Here is a 24,263-nt window from a genome sequence, read left to right as displayed (position 1 = left end):
CATCTGAGCATGTGACGAAGAGGATGTTCTTCCCCAGCTGGCGGGTCTTGGAGTGAGTGGTAGTGAAACTCCATCTGCCGATACGTAAGCGGAACTCCCGCGATCGAAGAAGTCGTACAAATTAAGAAGGACATCAGATGTTGCCGTGGTAGTTGCGCGCCATGATGAACAACTGGAGCGCGCCAACCCAAGACTGAAGCTATACGCAAAGCGAAGCGCTGAGCGCCATGGCTGCACGCCAAGAGGCTCCGCGGGCAAGTAACAGAAGAGAGTCACAGCGTATGCAAGGGCCGAAAGGCCAAGGTGAGGCGCTACGTGAAGTGCAGGAGAAGCAGACGAAGAGCAAGACACACGCGCCTCCTGGCGCGAGTCAAGAGAAAAGTACAACACCTCAAATCGGGGAAGACGATTAGGAAGCCACTTCAAACACTCTCTAGACCCATTGCACAAGAAGCCCCAAACATCTAGCAGACGAGAAGGTGAAAGCTGGTACTCTTAACAGGCAGTTTCTGAATCTTGAAAAGGTTCATGAGGAGCATCCAGCTGTTGCTGCAAACCCAACAAAATCTGCACACATGGAGAAGGAATCTTCTCGGGAGAAGGGCTGAACCTGAGAGAAGGAAAGGGGCGAGAGACGTATACTTCCTTCTCACAGGGGAAGAAGCTCTAGCCCTTGCCTTAGCGACAGGGGCGTCGAGTAGCGTCATCATCCGAAAAACACTTTATTCTCTTCTGCGAGAACATCCACAACTGAAGAGCACAAACAGAGGAAGAGGACGTGAAGCGTCCTCTCCTCTAAGCTTCTCTTAAGAGGGCGAGAGTCCAACTGAGAGCTCCAACCCCGAGGCGGGGAGGACGTGTCGGAGGACGAGAAGCAATCCTTCAGGATGCGTGCCTGTGCACGATCCCTGGCAGCCTGGGTAGGATCATCAGGACCTGCTGAAGGGACGCTAGGACGGGTGGGAAGCCCCTGGTAACCTCATGCGGGCCGACATGCCCCCTCCCTGGTCCCGGGAGTCTGACAGGAGGTCCAGGCCTAGAGGAATTATAGGGCCGATCTGACGCTCCACAACACTAGGGCACTAGCACTAACACTTTCTGAAGTCAACCAGAATGTGCTCCAATGAAATCCCTTCTCTGTCTCCTCTTTATTATCTTGATCTTTGCCTCATTCTTAGATTACTGGCTGGAGATCCACTGATACTTTCTCTTCTCCTGCCATTTTGGAGTAGAACCACTGCTTTTGCTTCGTTGTTTACTTCTCTTGAAATCTCCAAAGGAATATTTCGAGAGCAAAGTTGTACTTTGCAACTGGCTACTTTTTAAATCGCCATTCGCCCAAATGTAAACATCTTCCTCTGTGTGAAAACCTTTACTGACCAATAATAATTCAGGCTTTTTCATTTTATCTGGTAAAATACCATATCCCCTCTTTGTAAATGATGTTATTAAATTTATTGTTTTGCTGTTGTGAAGCCCTTTTCAGCTTTGAAGAATATTCAGTCTCCCTGAATTGCTTGGTGATCATGTATTCTCGATCATTAACTTCACATTCTCACTGTCAAACATCGACTAGTGGCGACATTTCTCTGTAGAATTCCTAGGTATTGTTACAGCCTTTCCTGTCACAACTGCATAGGTTATATCCTAAAATACTGGTGTTTGCATTATGGTTTCCTGCCAGCCATCTCTACAGCCTTCTTTAAATCAATCTTCTCTTATCTGCCTCTGAATTTTCACCGCTACATTCGCAGAATAATGGTTACGCTTCGTTTATTCCATTGCGTTCAGGGTGAGTAATTTGGACTGAATTTTACTCAAACCAAGTTTTGAAGCAAACTCTTTAACTTCGTGGTTTTAAACTCTGGTCCATTATCTCGCCCAGTATCCCTGAGAAGGGAACCCAAACTCTGGTTCCATGCTGTGCTGAGAGATTCAACCACTGACTCGGCGGTTTTATCCTTCAAAACAGCTCCTTGAATAAATCTGGTGAAGGAACAGATCATCCATAATACATAAGTCTCTCCATATTGTTTTAAGTCCATGGTTACAATCTGATTAAAATCAGAAACTATTGGTAATGCAACTTTAGGAGTGCCCTGGGATCTCTTTGGGCATTTTTTACATATATTGCAGTTTTCACACTTCTTTTTTATTGTTTCTCATTTTCTCATCAAGTTTTCCTTGCATTCCTATATGCATGAAGCAGTTGATTTTCATTCTGTGGTTGGTTACTTCATGAATCTTCACCTTCTCATAACTCTCTACATCTACTCTCTTCTCAAGTAAAATACAGGCGTCTGTGGTCCAGTGGAATGCTCTATCTCATGCAGCTGAAGAAAACCATATGACCTCCTGTATACATACATTCAACTCACTGGGTTAGTCGACGTTGATTGTCACTTCTTTATCTCTATGCATACTTAGATCCATTTTCCATTCTTCATAGTATTTCTACCACACAACAATGGCAGCATTTCTCAGTATTCACAAAAGCTCCAAGCAAAATCCTTCTGAAAGCATCAGATTTTTTCAGATTCCTTTATTGTTATTGGTATTTCTATAATTTACTTTCATATATTCTACTGACCAAATCTAAATTTTTGGAAACATCTCCTTTATGCAAATTTTCTTACCATTCTTCAGATATTTTTCTAGCCAACTTTTTCCAAACTGTTTATTTGGACAACCAGTATCCAAAATCGTATTCTACTCGTAACTTCTTCTTTAGCAAACATTACATCGCTTAATATCTACATCAATGATCTCATACTTCTTCCATACTTACAAAATTCACATTCTTTCCTTTCTTCAACATTTTCTAATCTTTCCCAAGATTTTACATTTTCTTCGACCATAATCACTCTTTCAGTCAAATTTTATGTTTCGATCATTTGACACAGGCCTACTATTAGATGATCTTCCATTTGCAAATTGGCCTACCATTGAGAAGGGTCTAAAACTGGACGACTGCCTCAAGATGATCCTGGTCTTGATGGTGTCCATGAGGAGCTCTCCTATATGTTCCAGACTGAGTCCTCCAAAATCCTGGATTAGACTCCCATCCAGCCAAATCTATGAAAATCAGGCCTTTGCTTAAAATTTTGCCATCTTTGCCATCTACTTCTATTTTCGCCATAGTGAACCGAAGACAAATTCTCAGATGATCCTGAAAATTTAGTTCTAATATTTCTATTATTTTCGATTTTTAACTTTCTGTATTCGATCTTCAGAAGATTAAAAAACTTCATTGCCTTCTCGTGGTCTCCTATCAGTTCCATCATGTGTCTCCATGGCACCATCAGTCTTCTTTTCTCTTCTGCATTAATATTCCCCCGATCATATGCTTTTTCTACCATCATAACACCCAACAAGTAATACAAATGTACAGTAACTTCCTCTCTCATACAATCACAGATCAAGACTTCAAACTTGTCCCAGTAAGTTTCATTAGTGTCCTCTTCCTTTACGGAAAATTCCAAGATTGGACTTGAGAAATTACCAACACTTCTCCTGCTGTAGTTTTGCATACTTTTGCTTAAGAATTTCCAAAACTGCAAGCATTTTTGTTTCGAGCCTGATGTTTTGTCCAATAGCACAGAAACAACATAATCTTTGACATTATTTTCTTCAGGCCTTTACTAACCGCATATCAGAAAAATCATCATCCTTTGTTCGAGGTATTCCACGCTTCTACTTCTTGGAAACTTTTCAAAAGTTTGACCAACCCAGATTGAGAGGTCATTTAGTAATCTGTGTTGATCTTTTCGCCTAATCCTTTGGCAATTTCTTCACCAATAGTTTTTCCCATTGCAATGATTGCTGTTAAATCATAAGCAACTTTCCTTACCACACTTGTCGAAATATCTTTTATGCATAATTCTGATATGCTGTTCCTTTTCCATCCTGTTCATGAAATTTTTTACTATATATCAAGCATTTAATAGCTGTTTTGTGTCCATACGTGCCACATTTACAGAAAAACATTCCATGTGCAGATAAAAATATCTTCTATCATATCTACTTCATCCTGGGTCCATTTCTATCTGAGTCACAATCCTTTTCATCCTTTATGTACAAGCAAAGGTCCTCCACAATTTTTACAATGATGAAAGACAAAACTACCATCGGTTCTCTGAATATGACCAAATTTTTCAAGTTCACAAATCTCTTTGTTCAAGTCCATTCTTTCTCTGTACAAACCTTGCATAACATCCATTTTAATTTAATTTCTTAAACAATTGTGAGGGATTTTTCAGGGTAACCTTCAGCTTAAATTTTCGAAATGTTTAAATTTGAAAATATTAACTTAAAAATTAAAAGAAAAAATACACACATACTAGAGGTCTCTGTAAATTTTCTTGGGTGTAAAACTTCAATTGTGAATTTTCTTTGAAGGCCAACCTACGCCAACCAGCGCCAACTTTTCAATAGAAGAAGTAATACTGGTAATATAAGTAATACTTGTTGTCTTCTTTCCTACATGAGGAACCTACACTGCAGATATCATCTTAGGGGAGCTTTTTGGCGGAAAAGTTCAAGTTCCTTGTTCTAAACATAGCTGATGTAAGGACCCTCTACCCCCTTGGTAAGTGGTGTTTACTCATGTTTTCAAGGTTTTAGACTTCACAAAAATTTTCACAAAACTTCGGAACCCATTAATCACAAGAAAACACTTGTTAATCTCTGATGTCATCTCTGACTTGTATACCAGGTCCGAGATTCGAAGACGTCTCTGCTAACAACTGTTATATCCCACTGTTCTTGGTGGAATAATCAGATAATACTGATAATCCTTAATCCTTCTTTATTTGTCTTCAGCCGAAGTTACAATCCTGTTATTCCAATAGCTATATACAGACTCTCTCGTTCTAACATAAATAAATATAAATGTAAGGTATATCACCTTGCCTTAGCGCGACAGGGGGGTCGAGTAGCGTCATCATCCGAAAAACACTTTATTCTCTTCTGGCGGAGGAATATCCACGCAACTTTCGGGAAGAGCACAAACGTTTCAGAGTGCGGAAGAGTGGACGAGCGCCCTCTCCCTCTAAGCTTGCGGGCGAGAGTCCAACCGAGCTCCAACCTCGAGGCGGGAGGACGTGTCGGAGGACGAGAAGCAATCCTTTCAGGATGCTGCCTTCGTGCACTCCATCCCTGGCAGCCTGGGTAGCGCCATCGTGACCTGCCAGGACGCCAGATCAGTGGGAAGCCCTCAGAACCCTCATGCGGCTTTCGGGACATGCCCCCTCCCTGGTCCTGGGAGTTCGACAGAGGTCCAGGCCTAGAGGAATTATAGGGCCGATCTGACGCTCCACAACATTAGGGCACTAGCACTAACACTTTGCGCTTGGAATTGCATTCACTTAGCTTCAAGAGCTACCCATTGACTCCAACACGAGAGCCAGGGCATACCTTCTGCAGCAAATAACAAACTACAGGGTTAGTGCTAAAATTTACTACAGGTTAGTAGGAGAAAACCCTGACTGTCCATCTAAGGATGCACTTTAGGAGTGAAGATCTCCTCAGCCTATCACGCTCCAATTTAAGCATATAGGCTTCACATTTCTTCCACTCACCTCAGATAATCCCAGCACATTCATTATACCGATTATCATAGAGCATTGAACACCCTTACATATCATACATAAAGTGTGAGGAACTATCGGTCTTCTCGATAGCCTCACCTATATTCACCTAAGCTACAGACTCAATAGCTAGGAGGTAAGACATCTTAATTATAAGAAAAGTCAAAAAGCAAATCAAACGGTCCACAAAGAGCTTATGCCAAGTCACAGATCCAGTCAGTCACCAAAACAACCAAAATACTTAAGTGACAACAAATTTCTGGAACTAATGGCGGAGGAACTGACAACAGGTGTTGACAGTCCGCGACAGAGAAAAAATCTGAATAGAAATGGGAATGGTTCTTGATACCCGCCTCCCAGCGGCGTGGAATGGGTACTATCCACCTGCCCGGCCACTTGCAGTCGCGAATTTTGAAATTCTGTCGGATTCTCGAGAATACAGCTATATATATATCTACAGGTAAGTCCATGAACAAAAAACTATAAATAAAACTGAATTTCATGCAAACAAATCTAACGTAAACACTTGACACCAACTACCAATGAGAGAACAATGTAAATAAATAATTCATCTGAGGAAACCACTATACTTGATATTAATACAAGCAACAAGAAACTTAGGACATTAGCCAGCACCAAATGACAATGAAACAAAAATTTAACCAAGTTCAATAAACGAGAGAGAGAAAAAAAGACACAGTTACAGCTGCCCCTGACTAAGCTGTCATACTAGCCACACCAGCAGAACCCTCAAAACCTCCCCAGACAATACAACCAAGGGGTTATCAATGTCTCAGGACTTGAGCTGAGCAGCAGATACGTGATTCTTGCAACCAACCAATGAGACTAGTTTATCTGGTCTTCCATTAACCTCAACCCGCTTCCCTAGCCATATATACCTTTACCCCTTGCGCATTTTTTAATTCCTTGTTGTGCTCTTGGTAGACACATGTACAGGTGTACAGTGAACCCTCGCTACTTCGCGGTTCGACTATCGCGGATTCACGATTTCGTGGATTTTTTCCATTGGCGTATGTATATTATAAGAGAAAATATATAATGATTTTCTGAATTTCAAAATAGTCGCAGAATATATGAAGTATCTAAATATTTCATTAATTCCATTAATACCATAATATTCATAGTATTGTTGGTTCATTACTATGACATATAATTCAGTACAAAATGAAATTAAACAAAATGATATTTTATGATAAAATAAAGTTTTGTACATACTTACCCGCAGATATATACTTCACAGGCCCGACGCTCCCACAGAAATTCAAATTTCAAGGCACACGACAGGCAGGTCAGGTGATCTACCATACCCGCCGGCTGGGTGGCGGGGAATAGGAACCATTCCCGCTTCTTTTCATGTCATAGATTTTCTCTTCCAACTGTCTCCTGGAGGGGGAGGCGGTTATTAATCGTAGATATATTCAAAGCCGGGTAAGTATGTACAAACTTTATTTTACTTATAAAATATCATTTTTGTACATGAAACTTACCCGTCAGATACACATATACTTAGCTGATTACACCCTGGAGGAGGGCAAGAGACAGCTAAGAACTAAAAATCAAAACAACATATGTTGTAGGAATAAACAAAAACCATGGTTCTTACCTGATTGGGTGAAGACTCATGGATACTGTCTATGAGTCTGCATGCCTCAAGAGCTTCAGCTTATAGGCGACCTAAGACTGACAGCCCTTCTGGATCATATCAATGGGGATAAAACCCACTTACATGACAGAGCCTGTTATGATCTTCCATGTCAAAGGATTAACCCACTACAAGACAGAGCCCTCTACCTGAATCATATCAATGGGGGCTATCCTCTCTTACATGACACAGAGCCAGGTAATAAAAATACAAGGAGCTAATAAACTAAAAACCACCATCTGGATCAAGCCCAATTCCAAAGAGAAGTGAGATGAAAAGAGAGAGGAGACCTGCAAACACTTTTTCAACCAACCATAAAAACACAACAAACAATTTCAAAAATAACACTAAATTAAATAGGATTAGCTTCCAGCCTTTGACCCAGCACTGAATCAGTGACACGTAAGTCTTAGAGAGAAGCACTTCATATGTCACAATAACATCTCTCAAATAATGAGAAGCAAACACTGAGTTATATCCCAGTATGGAGTCCACAATAGACTGGAGGACCAAGACTTGTGGAAAGCTAGAGGAAGTAGCTATTGCTTCACCATGAGCATTAACTCTTAGGAGCTGAAAATGTTCTTCATATAAGATGAGCCTTTGAATAATATCCTTAATGAAGAAAGCCTGGGCATTTTGAAATTGCTCTGAAGGATCCTGACAGAACACCAAAGACTTTCTTCGTGTTGCCTCTCTGAGCTGTTTCTTTCTCTCCAACACGTTTAAGGCTTTACTGACAGAGTGTTCCAGCCCTGTCCTGAAAGATCGGAGAGTCCCTTTGACCTCAAACTCAGGCTAAGGCTTTGAATGGCTCTCAGCCTCAAGCAGAAGAGCTGAGCGAGCAGATTGCAGAGTCCTTCTTTAAAGCCTACAGAACCTCTAAGGCTTGTAATTCGCTCACTCTTTTGGCAGAAGCAAGATTTAAAAGAAACAGCCATTTTCTGGTCAAATCCTGAACGAGTGTGGATCAGGAGGCTCAAAACTTGCTAGACATCAAAACTTTAGACCACGCCCAAATTCCAGCTGGGAGGTCTAGGGGACTTATTTTTTGAAGTTTCAAAAGACCTTATAAGGTCGTGGAAGGTCTTATTATCCTTCGAGATGTCTGATCTTCAAATAAAGACTGAAGACAGCATGCCTTATACTCCCTTTATGGTGGAAACGGCCAGGTTACATTGCTCCCTTAGGTAGAGAAGGAAATCCGCAATCTCCATTACAGAGGTACTGGAAGAGGAAATTTTCTTAGATCGGCACCATCTCCGAAAGACTTCCCACTTCGACTGGTAGAGGCGCAAGGTAGAAGATCTTCTAGCTCTGGCTGTATAGCCTTAGCAGCCTCTTGTGCGAATCCTCTCGCTTCTAACCAGTCCTTCGACAGTCTGAAGGCAGTTAGGTTTAGAGCGGAAGATTCGTGAATCACGAAGGGGGTTGTGCGATAAAGATCGGCCCGAGAGGGAGCCACCTGGGAAAATCTATCATCCATTCCAGTACTCTGTGAACCAGTCTCTGGCGGCTGCAAGGAGCGACATCAGGCGGAGCTTATGCCTCTGGACGAATCCTGAACTTCCTGATTACCTCCCCTATTATCTTGAACGGGGAAAAGCGAGCCGCCCAGGACCTGCCCACCTAGGGAGAAGGCCGGCCTACAGCTACTGCTCTGGGGTCCGGCATTGTGAGCAGTAGTTCTCCAACCTCTTGTTCCAATGGGCTTAAGAGGTCTATATGAGGTCTCCCACAGAACCATAGCCTTCGCAAACCTCCTGATGAAGGACTACCCGTGGGAAGAACTTGATCTTTTCTGCCGAGCAGATCCGCCTCACATTCCTTTCTCCCCTGAACAAACTGGTGAGGAGAACGATGTTTCTCTCCCCGCCACAACAGAAGGTTCCTTGCTGCAATGTACAGGAGAAGGAATGTGTCCTCCTTGCTTCCTGGATATGCTTTGTGGCTGTAAAAGGTTTCAGAGGCTGACTGAACTACGACCTCACTGTTTCAATCTGGAAGAGCTAGGTGAATGGCTACCAGCCTTTCATACGATGTGCCAGGCCTTCTGATCCGTGTCCCAGGTACCTGACACTTCTCTCCGAGCCTATGTCGCCCTCATTCGACTTGACGCTGCCTGAGAACAACACTAGGCGAGGGCTCGGGCGGGTTGTAGAGGAAATTCCTAGACCCAGCTCTTTGGGTCTAACCACCAACGGAGTTGTTCCTTTACCAGAGATGATATTTGGAAGGAATCCGACAAGTCTTGGGACTTCCGATCCCAAGATTCTTTCAGGAAGAACTGAAGAGGTCTGAGGTGAAGCCTTCCCAGAGAAACGAACTGTTCTGCAGCGCGGTGAAAATGGTCCTCAGCAGACTCATCCATTCCTCGCCGAACAACTGTCTTTCTCCGAAAGTCTGTCACTCTTTTGGAAGGCAGCGCTCCTTCTTTCCAGGGAGGGAACGGCCGAAAACCTTTGAGAGAATCCATCCAACTCTAGTGGTATTGCAATTTCCTGCTGAGGAATCATCATCTGAGACTTCTCGAGGTTCGCTAAGAAGTCCTTGTGAGATTGGACCAGGTTTAAAGTCCGAGAAAGGTCCTCCAGACAACGGTTCTTGAACTGGACCGGCTAGGCCAAATCACTTATTACTGGCGTGAAATCCTCACTCCCTCCAAGTGCAACCAGTGAGCCACATTCCTGAGAATGGTTGTGAACACTTGGGGAGCTGTGGAGTCCAAGCAAAGAGTCTGAACTGAAGGTTCTGGCCGCTTCACTATGAACCTTAGAACTTCCTGGAGGAGGGATGATGGGGGACGTGAAGTAAGCATCCTGAAGGTCCAGGACACCATCCAATCTCTGGACGGCAGAGATCTACAGAACTGGAAAGACGCCGTCTCCATAGAGAACTTCTTCTTTACGACGCAAAGCGTCAGGAGCTCAGCCGCCAAGACCGGGTCTCCACCCATCACAGGATTTAGAACAAGAAAGACGGTTGTAAATCCCGGGAGGAAGATCTGCACCGTTCTATTGCAGACTTTTCTAGCATTTGTTCGACGGCTAGAAGAAGGGCTTGCCTCCGCACAGGATCCTTGTATCTCGCCGATAACTCCCTCGGAGTTGATGTCAAGGGAGGTTTCGAAAAGAAGGGAATGAGGTACCCCTTCCTCAAAACAGAGAGGGACCATTCGTCCGCTCCCTTTTGTGCCCAGGCTTCGGCGAACTTGAGAAGTCTGGCACCTACTGGAGTCTGGAGGACTTGATCTTCACTTGGACTTCCTGGAAGGGAGTCCTGAAGGCCTGATCTTTCTCTGTGTCTACGCCCTAATAGACCTGGATGAACTTAAAGGGCTCCTGAAAAGGGGGCTTCTCCTTCTTAGTAATAGGCGCAGCAGGTCTCAACCTCTTCGACGATTGAGCTAGAAGGTCTTGAGAAGCCTTCTCCGACAAGGAACGAGACTTCTTACAGTTTCTTGTGGGAAAAGATGGCTAGAAAGAGGAGCGACAAGAGGGAAGACCTCATGAGAGACCGATTTAGAGGAGTGAAAGCGCTGAAGATCGACTCTTCTAAGCAGGCCAGTTCCAACAGGGAAGCGATTCCATCGAGCTGCCCCAACAGCTTTGTCCAGGCAAGACAACACACTGCTGAGGTCCTCCATACTAACTGAATCCCCTCTTGAAGACTTCTCTGCCAAGGTCCCAAGAGACCAGTCCATGAAGTTGAACACTTCCAGCACGCGGAAAAGGCCCTTGAGGAAATGGTCCAGTTCACACAGTCCCCAAGAAGCCTTGGCCGAATTAAGGGATAGTCTTCTGGACGAATCCACCAGCGAAGAAAAATCTGAGCCAGCAGAAGAGGGGAGAGCTAACCCCATAGGCTCCTAGTCTCGCATCACATTCCTGCTCTTTCCGAAAGTCTAGAGGAGAAGAGAAGACAGTCTTGCCTGCATCCTTTGAGGAGAGCCATCAAACTCTTTAAGAGCTTTCTCATGGAGATCGTGAGGACGCATTTTCACAAGAGAGGAAGATTTAAGCTCGTGCCTCGAGAGCATAGAACCAGGGGAAGGGAGGAGAAGCAGGCTTGAGGGAAATTTCCATACCCTGACTAGTAGAGCTGTCAACCTCTGTAATCAGAGACTGTGATGTCCTTAGAGAATCGCCCTCCGATAACGCCCAGGCCAGAAGGAGGAGGAGAATGTCTAGAAGTAGCAGGGCATTTAACAGAAGAAGAGCGCCTAGAAGGAGAAGAGCCTATGTCCACTGGAGAACATGATCCGGAGAGAAGCTACCGAAGCTGACTGGCGCTGACCGAAGAGGGAGCCCTTGCTGGGAGAGGGGCGCTAACAGACGAAAAAGGAAGGCTGGAGAGGGAACCTCTACGTAGGCGAATCGAGCAGGGCGCCTGACTGAGGAGAAAGTATTCTCCAACAGAGAAGACCGACGACGCACGGGCGCTGAGCGCCAGGTGAGGCTTATTCGAGACGAAGAGCGCCGAGGAGAGAGGCGCCTACCAGGAGAGAGGCGCCTACCAGGAGAGGAGCGCCTACCAGGAGAAGAGCGCCTATCGGGAGAGGAGCGCCTACCAGGAGAAGAGCGCCTATCAGGAGAGGAGCGCCTACAAGGAGAGGAGCGCCTGGACGGAGAGGAGCGCCTGCAAGGAGAGGAGCGCCTACCAGGAGAGGAGAGCCTGGAAGGAGAGGAGCGCCTGCTGCTGGAGGGGCGCTTAACAGGAGAAGTACGCTTCCTAGAGGACGACTTGCTGGGAGAAGAGAGTCTCTTGGAGGACTTAATCGGAAGAGAGGCATCCTTCCGACGAGAGGAGCTCTTTGATAAAGAGCCAGCAAGAGCAGCGAGTTGAGCCTGGAGGCCTACCAGGATCTGCTTGGTGGACCCTGAACACCAGAAGAAGAGGGAGGAAGATCTACTTGTGCCCTCTCTTCTAAACAGGAGAGCCTTCAGGAAGCGCTCAGGCTAGAGTCCAAGGCGCCTCCCCTCTTAGGAGCCTAAGTCCTCTCTTCAAAGGACTCGATTCTCACACTCCAACCACGCTAGGAGACTTCCAAGAAGCAGAAGAAGAGAAACACTTTTAAGATCCCTTTCTGGCGCGACCCAAGGCAGCCTGGGACGCCAACAGGCGCAGCCGGCGACGCTCGACCGCTGGGAGCTCTTCATCCCCTCATGCTGTTTCCATATTCCTCTCCACTGGGTCTGGAGTTTGGAAGAGGTCTAGGCCTAGGAGCGATGCGGAGCCGGTCAGACGCCCTCCACTACCGGGGACACTGCACAAATCACTATCACTTCTCACTTTCTTTCTCCATAGCTCGTGCATCTGCAACCGTATCTTATGGATCGTAGCCTTCATAGCAGCTATCTCCACGCACGAAACCACAGGTTCGGACGTATGGTGAAGGAGCTGAAACAACTGAGTGGACAGGAGAATCTGAAGAGTGTTAGGTTCTAAATCTACCCTCCTTGAAAGAGACCTACTAGCGCTTTCTAGAAGAAGCCTTCCTAACTCTGTCCTTCTCCAACTTGGCGACAAGAGTTTAACGCCTTCCACTCCAGTTCAGTGGAGATTCTCACATTCAACACACGACTTCAAAAGAGCATTCATTCTCCTACACCTAGAACATACAGAATGAGGATCTACCGGCTTCGGTAGTCTCAATCTACAATCAGACCTCACACACACACACGAAACACCGTGCAACACTCTGATCAGACATGACTTTATACAAAAATACCAAAGCCAAATCAAAACAGTCCACAAAAGCGATGCCAAGCCAAAGATCCAATACGCTACCAAAGGTCAGTCCAAAACTTCAGCAAGCAAAAATGAAAAATCCAAGCAGAAGGAACCAACAACAGATGCTGCCGAACCAGCGACAGAGAAAATCTGACATGAAAACGGGAATGGTTTCGGCCCCCGCCACTCCAGCGGGCGGGTATGGTAGATCACCCTGACCTACCTGTCGCTGCAGCCGCGAAATTTGAATTTCTGTCGGGAACGTCGGAGACTATAGCTAAGTATATATCTGACGGGTAAGTTTCATGTACAAAAAGAGAATGTGATCATACGATAATTCATTATAGTACTAGTAAAATTAAACTGAACATGAAACACTAATCAGATGCAGTCTGACATTGTCATATTTGAATGGTGTAAGGCTGCTGATGGCTACATATATACTAATTATAAAATACAAATGTAATGAATGTGCATCTTTTCCATGAATCTTTTGTAGTGCATCCAATAATATTGTTTGTTGCAAAAATCACATCTCGAATAAACCTATACTACTACAACAAAAAAAGCATAAAATAGCGTAAAGTATATTTGAATTTGAAACTAGCATGTAAGATGGGCTGTGATTGGTTCCATTGGTGATAGATGACGAATCAGCTCCCAAGTTTTGTAATCTCGCCTGTGATTGGTGTTTTGACCGTTTCTCCACCCGCAGCAGCTTCCCTTGTCTCTGACCCGCAGCATCTTCTCGCCACTTCGCTTCCCCGCTCTCGGTAGATAGATGCTGTTTACATTACCAGTGCTGTGCGTGACAGTGTGTGTTTGAAGTTGAACTTTTTTAACTTTGTTTAAACCCTACAATGGCTCCTGCGTTCTGCTTCTGCTAAGGCTGGTACTGAGCCTAAACGCCAATGGAAAATGATGACGATTGCTGAGAAGGTGACACTTCTCGATATGTTGAAGGAAGGGAGAAGTTACGCCGTGGCCCGCCATTTTGGAGTGAACGAATCCACCATTCGCTACATTAAGAAGGATGAGGCGAAGATTAGAAGACGGCTGCCATCACCTTTAGCAAGTCAGCAAAGCGAAGTTGTTACGGCTCGTAATAAAACGATCGTCCATATGGAAGGTGCTTTGTCAATCTGGATTGCCGACTGCGGAAGAAGAAAATAGCCTGGATACGCAACACCATCCGAACCAAGGCTTTGAGGTTGTATGAGAATTTCGCGCAAAGGAACCTCAAGATGATGGCGACCACGCTGAAGAAGAAGAGGAAGACGACGAAGATGATGTAGATGAACCTCAAGCAGGGACATCCACTGATTCCCAGCCTCAGACACGACGCTTTACCGCCAGCAAAGGATGGTTCGCCAAGTTTCAGAAACACTTCGCCTGAAAAGCGTTTCCTGCATGGCGAGGCTGCTTCACGCCCGACACGGTCGCTGCTGAAACTTACACGAATGAGACGCTCAAGAATATTATCGCTGAAGGTGGATACAAGCCCTAACAAGTCTTTAATATGGACGAGACGGGTTTGTTTTGGAAGAGAATGCCATCGCGAACTTTCCTGTTCAAAGAAGAAGCCAAAGCCTCTGGCTTTAAAGCATTCAAAGATCGTGTTACCCTCGTGATGTGTGGCAATGCTGTGGGATTTTTGCTAAAGCCAGGGCTTATTTACAAGTTGAAAAACCCTCGTGCTTTGAAAAACAAAAATAAGAATCTCCTTCCCGTGTATTGGATGCATAATCCAAAAGCATGGATTACGAGGATGCTGACCTCCAACTGGTTCCACCAGTGTTTTATCCCACAAGTCAGTAAATATCTCTAGAGAAGGGCTTGCCATTTAAGATCCTTCTCCTGCTGGATAACGCTGGTGGACACGCCGACGATCTTTCGCATGAGGGCATTCAGGTTGAGTTCCTGCCACCCAACACAACGCCCTTAATTCAACCGATGGACCAGGGGGTTATCACAGGCTTCAAGGCCCTCTACACGAAGAATACCTTTCTGGCGGACCTCGTTGCGTGTGTGGATGCCGCCAAGAAGATGAGGATGAAAACATTCAATTTGAAGGCGCATTGGCGGTAGTACACAATTGCCACGTGCCTTCAGAACATCCAGAAGGCACTGCAAGAAATGAAACCTGCTACCGTTAACGCGAGCTGGAGGAAGTTGTGGTCCGAGATTGTTTACAACGACGAGGGAATTACGCCTAACGAGATTCAACACTCTGCAGTACGGAAATCTGTGCAGTTGGCTGCGATAATTGGAGGTGACGGGTTTGGCGACATGACGACGGGAAGACGTTGACGAGTTGTTGGACTGCCATTCCCAGCCGCTAACTGACGAGACCTCAAGACCTGACAAAATCAGCCAGTGAGGAAGAAAATGAACCACAGGAAGAGACCCAAGAAGTTGTCGAAGAAACAGGCTTAACATTAGAACGGCTTGCCAAGCTCTGCAACCTAGCTAAGGAGCTGAAAGAATTGTCACAAGAACGGACGAGGATATGGTTCGTTCTCTGCAGTTCTGCAACAAAATCGATGAAGACATGACTCCCTACAGGATGCTCTTCGATCGAAAAAGAAGCAGCGCAGCAACTTCCGATCACAATGTTCTTCCAGCCTCGCAAAAGAGCCAGTTCCTCCTGCTACTATGCCTTTGGAAGAAATTGAAGAAGTGTCCCAGGAAGAAGTTGAAGAGGTGTCCCAGGAAAAGACACCAGTCTGAAGAGACGTAAAATACAATCATTGGCTGCACAGTAGAAGACATCATCAGCTTCATCATCATCATTTCTACTGTGCAGCAAATTCATCGCCATCATCATTCAAGTTTTTCAACTTCTTTCATGGTGGGTACAGTAACAATCTTTATTTCTTTATATACTTTAAAATTCCAACATTTTAATATTAGTGCCTGTTTTAGATTAGGTACTGTACATGCATTAAGTGTTCTGTACATTAAAGGGTGGTTTGTTAACAGTACATACGAGGAGGGCTTTATTGTAACTTCCAACTCTATCGTGGTGAGTAAAATACTGTACAATTGTACAGTACGCACCATAACAATCTTTCTATTTTTTTATGTTCACTTACTGTTTTATTGCTTATCATTTGTGCCTGTGTACTGTATGTACGTATTGTAGATATCTGTACATTACTGTAAAGGGTGGTTTGTTAACAGTACTATGTAAAGGGAGGGTTTTAAAAGTCTGAATACATGTTAAATAAATACTGTAAATATGGTGTCCCTACTTCGCGGATTTTCAGCTATCGCGGCCAGTTCTGGAACCTATCTACCGCGATAAACGAGGGTTCACTGTACTTGCATTAAAATGTATGTAGTAATGAACAGCCATGACAGCAAAATAAAAATCTTCCATGACCTTTGGGAATTTGTTATACAATCTATGGGTTAACAAGACAAACATTATATGATGAATAAAAAACTCACCATAAAGTGAATGCTGTTGAAACAGCAATTGTTTTCAATAATAATAATGTAATTTACCAATTACTGTACTGGCCATTATGTAATTACCAGTAAAGAAAAAATGGCTGAGATTGGATAAGCAGTCACAAGGGGACCAGATAATCACTTTGGATGGGGAAACCTGAATGCTATTTACTGATTAGCTATATAGCAACAGCTTCCTGTATTACAATTCTTACTATTGCACCAATATAATGTTAAATTATTTAGAATGTCCACTACTCAAGTACAATACAGTATATGTATTTATGTGACAATGGCAATATTCTACGAATTATCAGCTGAACCGAAGAGATTTTTGTATGTAGCCTAAAAAGCATGATATATACAGTATATTTTTATAACAAACTACAAGCCAAGCCTAAAGTCATCAAATTAAAAAATTCAATTATCCTCTTTTATTTGATGACAAAGTGACAAAAGACATAATTGCTTACTGACCTGATGGCAGCTTCTGAAGTAATTTCAAAGTTTCATCTTTATCAACTGCTGACAAAGTCACCTTTTCTGATGCTAAAGTATCTGGTTCTGATTCTGAAGCTGGATCATTACTTCTTTTATGGCTGTGAAAATAAGAGTCATATAAGTCTTGAAAAAATGTTCAAATATATTATGGCACAAATACATGCATAGATCATATGTGAAAACAGATACTTTTCGTACAAATTACATTATATAATGTGCTACCTGGTATACAGCCTGAGTCCATTTGTGGTAGAAAAGAACAAGTATATGATAACCAAAGTTAAAAGAGTATCAGGACTAACAGTAGCATTCTAATGAAAAATATGCCCGGTATTATTTTTGTTAACATTTTCTTAAATACTGAACTTATTTGTTTGAGAGATAAAAGAGTGAAATGGAAAGATAGCTAATGGTGATTAGAAAGGAAGCAAAGGGACACAGCATGGTATGGAAAGCAGTCATATAGATGTAGATTTGGAGGGGTAAAGATGAAAACAATACGGTAAAATCTATTTCATTCTACCTGGTTTCCTTCTATCCAAAAGTTTCAAGAAACCTAAACCAAGATACGTTTAATTTGAATAAAACAGTCGGTACAATTATCACACAGGTAAACAAAGCACTCAATCTGCTCCTTCTGATTCTCACCATACTAAGAAACACGAATTAAACAGTGATCTGAGAGAGCAAAATAATCAAAAAGGCATTCCTTCTCTGCCGTAGCCCAAGTCTAAGTTAATACTTGATACCAAAACCGGAGGCTTGTCCTAAAGTCCAAGGGTACCTTTACAGTACCAGTACTTCTAAACTTCTGATTCACTAAAAAGCAGATTATATATAACCAATGGAAACAAGACAAAACCTTACTACTAACTGTATTACTGTATAAAGCAAAAAAATACACAGTTCACAACAGCTATGTGCAAATCATCAAAGGTTTTTTTTTTTTTTTGCAAAACACCTTAGGAATACCATGTCTAAACGTAGCTCAAAACAAATACATGAATCACTGATAAATGGTGTATTTAACAATGAAACTTTTCAAAATAGTAATTTACATTCTTTTTCATAAGTTGTTCTTGTGAAATAGTTTGCCAACTACAGTAGTGTCATTTCTAAGCTTTTATCAAATTTGGCCTACTTGACACACACTAGGCAATTTCATGAATCCTGTACACAGACAATTTAAATTTTGCAGTTTGCCAAACCATTTCTGGCTTAAAACCCAGAACTGTTGGCTAAGATTCTAAGTATAGCTAGCATTATCAATTTTTACATATGATTTCCTTTAGGCCATAATTAATATTGTAAACTATTTGTGTTCTCACATTACAACACTGAACACACACTTTTAATGGTTAGCCTACACAAAAGATTATTTTCCAACTTAAAAATGGTGACTCTATCTCACAGGAAAAGTTTATCCCGATGATTTATACAGTGCACGCTAGAATTTTCTTTTGATGATAAGTTACATTTTTAATCTAGTGTTTATTTTTGTCCAATACACTATTAACTCAGGAACTGCATACAGTGTATGTATTGTACTGTATAACAATAAACAGTAAAAATAGTCTAATGGCTCAATACAAACTAGGCCTACACTAAACAGCTTTTGCTATTGGGATGTTAGCTGATTGACAACATTCAGCGTAGGATCTGTACAAACTTCTACGTCCTCAAACTAACTTCAGTTATCATTAAGATATGAAAATTAGGGAGATTTATAATGATAAAGATATGCCTATTCTCAGATAAAATTTTTCCAGTTATCCACCATCCCTAAACTTTAAAGGCAATCTAATCACAGGGACTTTACTGTACTATGCATCAAATACAGCTGATGGTACCACAGGAATTATTCATGATAATACAAATAACATTAGAAATCATAAGACCACAGGCATAAGAAGAGCAAATGGCAAAACGAGAGGAGGAAGAACATGCACAGGACAGGGATTGTAAGATGTACAATGTTTGTTGCCTTTGGGACATACTAACCAATGAAGCAGGTAGTATTGAGAGGGAAGCTGGAAAAAAAAGTATCAGCAGCATGATGTGAAGAGAGAGAGAGAGAGCAAGATTACTATACCAGTAAATATGTGTAAAACAGTAAATATTTGTAATGCATGTGTAAGGCCAGTACTACTTTACACAAAAGAAATGGTCACTTACACAGAGGTAGCAAATCAAAAACCAGTAAGAAGGCCCAGAAAATCATGGAGAACAGACATTGATGAAGACCTAAACCAAATGGAAACTCAGACTCATAGAGTCCAAGAAAGACCTACTTTCCCCATTACCCCTGTAAATGGTAAATTGGATACAAGAACATTAAGGAAAGCGACCAAGCACACGCACAAAACCTAAAGTAAAATCACAAACAGAAGCATGGCAAATGGTTTACATACATCTTCAAAAGGAGCTAATAAGTGAATCTATAATAGTAGATAAAATAAACAGTAGGAGAATGCATTTGGTTTGTGTTCTTAATACTATATATGTATATGCATGTTAAAGGATTCAATGACTAAATGACAGAATGGCCCTATTCGAAATACAGTATGAATAGGTCAAAGTGAAGGCTTCTAAAGTTCATGCTTCCCAAAAATTATTTTAATATAAAAGTGTAAAATCCAATATATATGACATGGCAGTGAAGGGGTGATAGTATAGTGGTAAGAAAAATTTTGACACAGTAGCAATATTCAGTCATGAGAATGGATGATAGTCAAAATGTGAAACCTCGTGAAAGAACTCAGATTGAAGTCCATCACAGAAAAAAATTAAGGATCGTTTATTAGGCGAGAGATCCATATAGCATGCTTTGGCTAATGAAAAAATATCATAACTGATTAAAGCTAAAGCACGGAAAAATGAATATTCGGGGTCCAAATAAATAATAAAGCTGAAATCGTTCATAACAGAGACACTAGTTAACATTTCTGTACCCACAACCCTTCCCTTCAAACATACTTTGTCAACAATATTACATTAGTGAACAAGTATTTCAAAACCTAACTGGTATTTCAGATTCATGGTCAGCAATCTTGGGTTACACAGAACAAACGTATTAACTAACATACACAAATAATCGATTATAATTAAATTCTACCCTACCTTGTCTTGTGAAGACGCTGGAGCATACACTGATGGAGGAGAGTGGCATGTGTCAATGACAATTTGTGGAAAGCATCCTCAATATTATTAACTTTTAAATCTTCCTCAGCTGTCTTAATATAAATATCTGAAATAAAGCAAACACTGAAGTATGGAATTCCAAATGAATGTCAGTCTGGCCAAAGATTATAACAAAATTTGGCACAAAGGAACTTACAGTATTAAAGTATAAAACAAAATGAATCTTACCTTTAATACCGTATCCAACAGAGATTCTAGAAGAAGTCAGTTTAAACCCTTATCATTTACAAACTGCTGTTATAATTAATTAAAACATCTAAAACATACCATCATTCTTATAGAACAAGTAACCATCATTTTAATCAGGCAGCTACATTAACGTTACTCCTATATTACTTTACACTGGAAACATTTAAAACCTACCTGTTGTGTGAGGACTAGGCAACAACTCTGCAAGATCTGTTATAGATGATGCTCCAATTTTGGAAAGGATTTTATTAGTGAGAATTTCCCCACGATCTGCCATCTGCAAACCAAATACCAAACTTCAAAATCAACACTGATTTTGTACTTTTATTTGTTTACTTTTTCTGTTCAGAAATATCAAAGAACTGTTTACAAATCACTGTCTTATTACAATGTAATCACCATCCCCACCCATTTCTCGCAACATTAATGGTAAATGCAGTACTTTGCCATGATGTGCTGTTCAATGCTACTTCTGAAATTTATTCTTAAACACCCAAAATTATTAAAGAATATAGAATTTAGGTCAATGGCCAAGCCCTGGGACCTATGAGGTCATTCAGCGCTGAAAGGGAAACTGACAGTAAGGAGGTTTGAAAGGTGTAACAGGAGGAAAACCTCGCAGTTGCACTATGAAACAATTGTTAGATATGGCAGAAAGTCAGATATAATGAAGAGAATATGGACGGAGGTAGAGTAAAAGGTATGAAAGAGACTGCAGCTAGGGGCTGAAAGGATACTGCAAAAACCTTAACGGGAGCACCGATGCCATAAGGCATTGGCATAATAAAGTAAATGCTTGTTTCTGCCTTATGATTGAAGGGATTTGCTTACAATTTTTACCACTTATTCTACAACCAATACTGAAAATTCTCGTGGGGAAATTTAAAAATTCAAAGTCTAAGTTCATTTGTTTTGCAGGTGAAAATAATCATGATGTAACTTTTCAAAATTATTAGTATGCAAAATTAAAAGTTGCAAAGAAAAAGTTATTTTCCTGAAGACAAAATAAAGATATATAGTTATATATTACACTCTGTAAAAGTTTCATTGAATTTGGTTCAGTCTTCTTGGAGAAATAAGCATTTAGTTTTGAAAAAAGTAAGTTTTGAGAAAACAGCAAAACGAAAAAATTTCGGGACTTTCAAATATTCTGTGAGAATCTGGACACCTTGAGCAAGTTATCCCTTTATCGTTATAACCTGTTTTCTCTGACATGTCCCATAGAGAGAATGAGATGTTTTAGTGGGTGACAATTATTTTTGAATATATTTTTTTCATGCTTGTTTTACACCCTTTTTTTTTTTTACAATCTTTCGTTCACACTGCCATACAAGCGATGAAAAAATTGTCCAGGAACCAATCTAAACATTTTTTTCTGCAATAACATTTCAAGATGCATTTATACATAAAACAGTCCAAAATATTGTATAACTCAAACTTGATCCAATCAAAGATCATTCATAGACTTTTTTACATTTTTTTACAATTTGTCGTCCACAGTGCCATACAAGCGAACAAAATTGTCCATGAACCAATCTCAAAATCTTTTTTTTTTAAGCAATAACATTTCTAGATGTTTATTTACACATAAAAGTCCAAAACAGTGTATAACTTACTTGATCCCATCCTGAATTATTCATACAGACATATTTTACAAGTCTTTTTTACAATTTGTGGTTCACAGTGTCATACAAGCGATGAATAAAATTTACAATTTGTGGTTCACAGTGTCATACAAGCGATGAATAAAATTTACAATTTGTGGTTCACAGTGTCATACAAGCGATGAATAAAATTTACAATTTGTGGTTCACAGTGTCATACAATAAATAAAATTTACAATTTGTGGTTCACCAATCTGAAAAATTTTTTCAAAAAAATTTTTTTTTTTGCAGCATTGTTTCAAGATATGTTTATTTAGACATTAAGCAGTTGAAAACTTAACTAAAATTTAATAATTCCTCAAAATTGGGCTGTCTGTGCACCCCTTAAGTAATGCCTACAGTGCACCATGTGAGGTGCACTGACTGCACTACCCCCTACAGGAACAAAATTATTAAAAAGCAAGTCTAAACCTGGTACATGAGTAAGCAAAGGACTAGCCTAATGTACCAACGCCATAATTCAACATTATCATGAATGCTTTTGCATATGCTTTATCATTTATGGGATTAGATGTAAAATGAATTTTGCACTCTTTTGTCTCACAATTCTTGCCTGAATTTCCCTCTGGTCTGTCTCTTCATCTATGACTTTTTTTCAATTTCCTAAAGGTTTTAGTTTTGCAATGCATCGTTTACTAGTGCATCCAATAAGGAATACTTTATCATTCTGTCCTAAGCTAAGGAATAACACTTCTGTTGGCAAGAAGTATACTATACTGTTTTACAGTTTTGACTATGAAATCAGCAATGGTTTTCTTTAACATTTTGGTGTTGTTGCTGAGTAAATGTTAAGGCAACATATAACAACTTGTTCCTCTATTTCTACCTATCATCATGGAGGACCAAAATGTAACCATACTTCTAAGGTCAAGCTCTGTGTGTGTGTGTGTGTGTGTGTGTGTGTGTGTGTGTGTGTGTGTGTGTGTGTGTGTGTGTGTGTGTGTGTGTGTGTGTGTAGGGGGGGGGAACCTTGGTCCCCAGTCAAGTAAAACCAGGAAAAGTCAATAAATCTCGGTTAGGTTACTGCAAATCCTTGTTTTTACTAATTCTTCATAATTTTTTAAATGTAACTTTAATGAGTTTAATATCCATTCCCATAAGAATGTTTAGCTAACCTTTACATATTCAAACCCTTGAACAATAAACAAGGGACCACAGGGCGAAACTAATGTCTTAGGGTCAGGATATTTTAGGGGAGGGCAGGGCCTCCGCATTTCCTGAGTAAAGGGCTATTATAAGCAAACAAATATTTTTAAGATATATATAATATATGATGCCCTATGTTAGGGCATCATATATCTTAGGCCTTAGAACCTTAAGTTACATCAGGTTAGGTTGAGGGGGGGGGGGATTCAGGTAGGCCCTGGTGCTGTGGTTTAGGTTAGGTTATGATGGATCATTTTAGGTTAGGCTATTTCACTACTTTTTGTATGCTCTAACCACAAATGCAATGGCATTCCATTACTATTATACTTAACCTACAGGGATGCATAAAGAGAAATATCAAATGTATCAAAACTTCATGACAGCATTTAAAGTAAAACTTGAAACTACTACCGTATCTTTCTAGGTTTGGCAACTTACGGTTTACATGCAAAATGAGCGCCATATTTAGTACTGCCCCTCGGGGATGAACATAGGCTAAAACAATGACGGTAAAGGTAAAACTTTACTTTACTTGTGTGGCTTGATTCCCATCAGTTGCCGACCTGGACAGGTTACAGCCTTTTTGGGGGGTCCAAGGGGAGCGAAGCCCCCCGGCCAGGTCAGGGCATGTTGCTCTAAGCTAGGTTAGGTAGGTAAGATCTGGTAAGGTCAAGACCAGGTATTATAGAAAAGGTTATGTCTCTTTATGTATGAGAAACCTGTCCCGAACGGCGACTGGCGAGAATCAGGCCGCGCAACTAAAGTAAAGTTTTACCGATGTTAAAAACCAAAAACATAACAAAAACATGGACAAAAGACATTATATATTCCTGTCGGCGACTGGCTTGAACCAGACCACGGTTGCAGGTTCGTTTCAAGTTTTACCCGCCTACCTCCTGCAGCAGTAGCCTATCAGGAAGGCCCATACCAATACCTAAAACACGATTTACTAATTGCACTAAGCTAATTGCCTAAAATGTAGGGCTATGACCCCACAGGCCTACTCATGGCTGGTTGAATACTGATATCAATGACTGGTATGGCTAGTCAAATCCAAAATGGGTCAAGTTATCATCGCAAAAAAATGTCAAATCTGTTACATAGGCCTAGCCTTCCGCTACT

The 24,263-nt window shown here is 41.4% G+C and overlaps 1 protein-coding gene across 2 annotated transcripts in view; it reads right to left on the bottom strand.

The window, feature by feature from the left end:
• Sse (separase) overlaps positions 1-24,263 on the bottom strand; it is a 44,097-nt gene that overhangs the window by 19,428 nt on the left and 406 nt on the right. For both annotated transcript variants that reach the window (XM_067128266.1, XM_067128268.1), the window contains exons 2-4: positions 20,506-20,608; positions 20,062-20,188; positions 16,918-17,039 (exon numbers count right to left, since the gene is read on the bottom strand). In XM_067128266.1, the coding sequence (XP_066984367.1) occupies positions 16,918-17,039; positions 20,062-20,188; positions 20,506-20,608 (352 nt within the window). The remainder of the gene's footprint in view (positions 1-16,917; positions 17,040-20,061; positions 20,189-20,505; positions 20,609-24,263) is intronic.

Source organism: Macrobrachium rosenbergii, chromosome 26 (genome assembly GCF_040412425.1).
Source record: "Macrobrachium rosenbergii isolate ZJJX-2024 chromosome 26, ASM4041242v1, whole genome shotgun sequence".
NCBI lineage: Eukaryota > Metazoa > Arthropoda > Malacostraca > Decapoda > Palaemonidae > Macrobrachium > Macrobrachium rosenbergii.
This window is presented reverse-complemented; position numbering and strand designations above follow the sequence as displayed.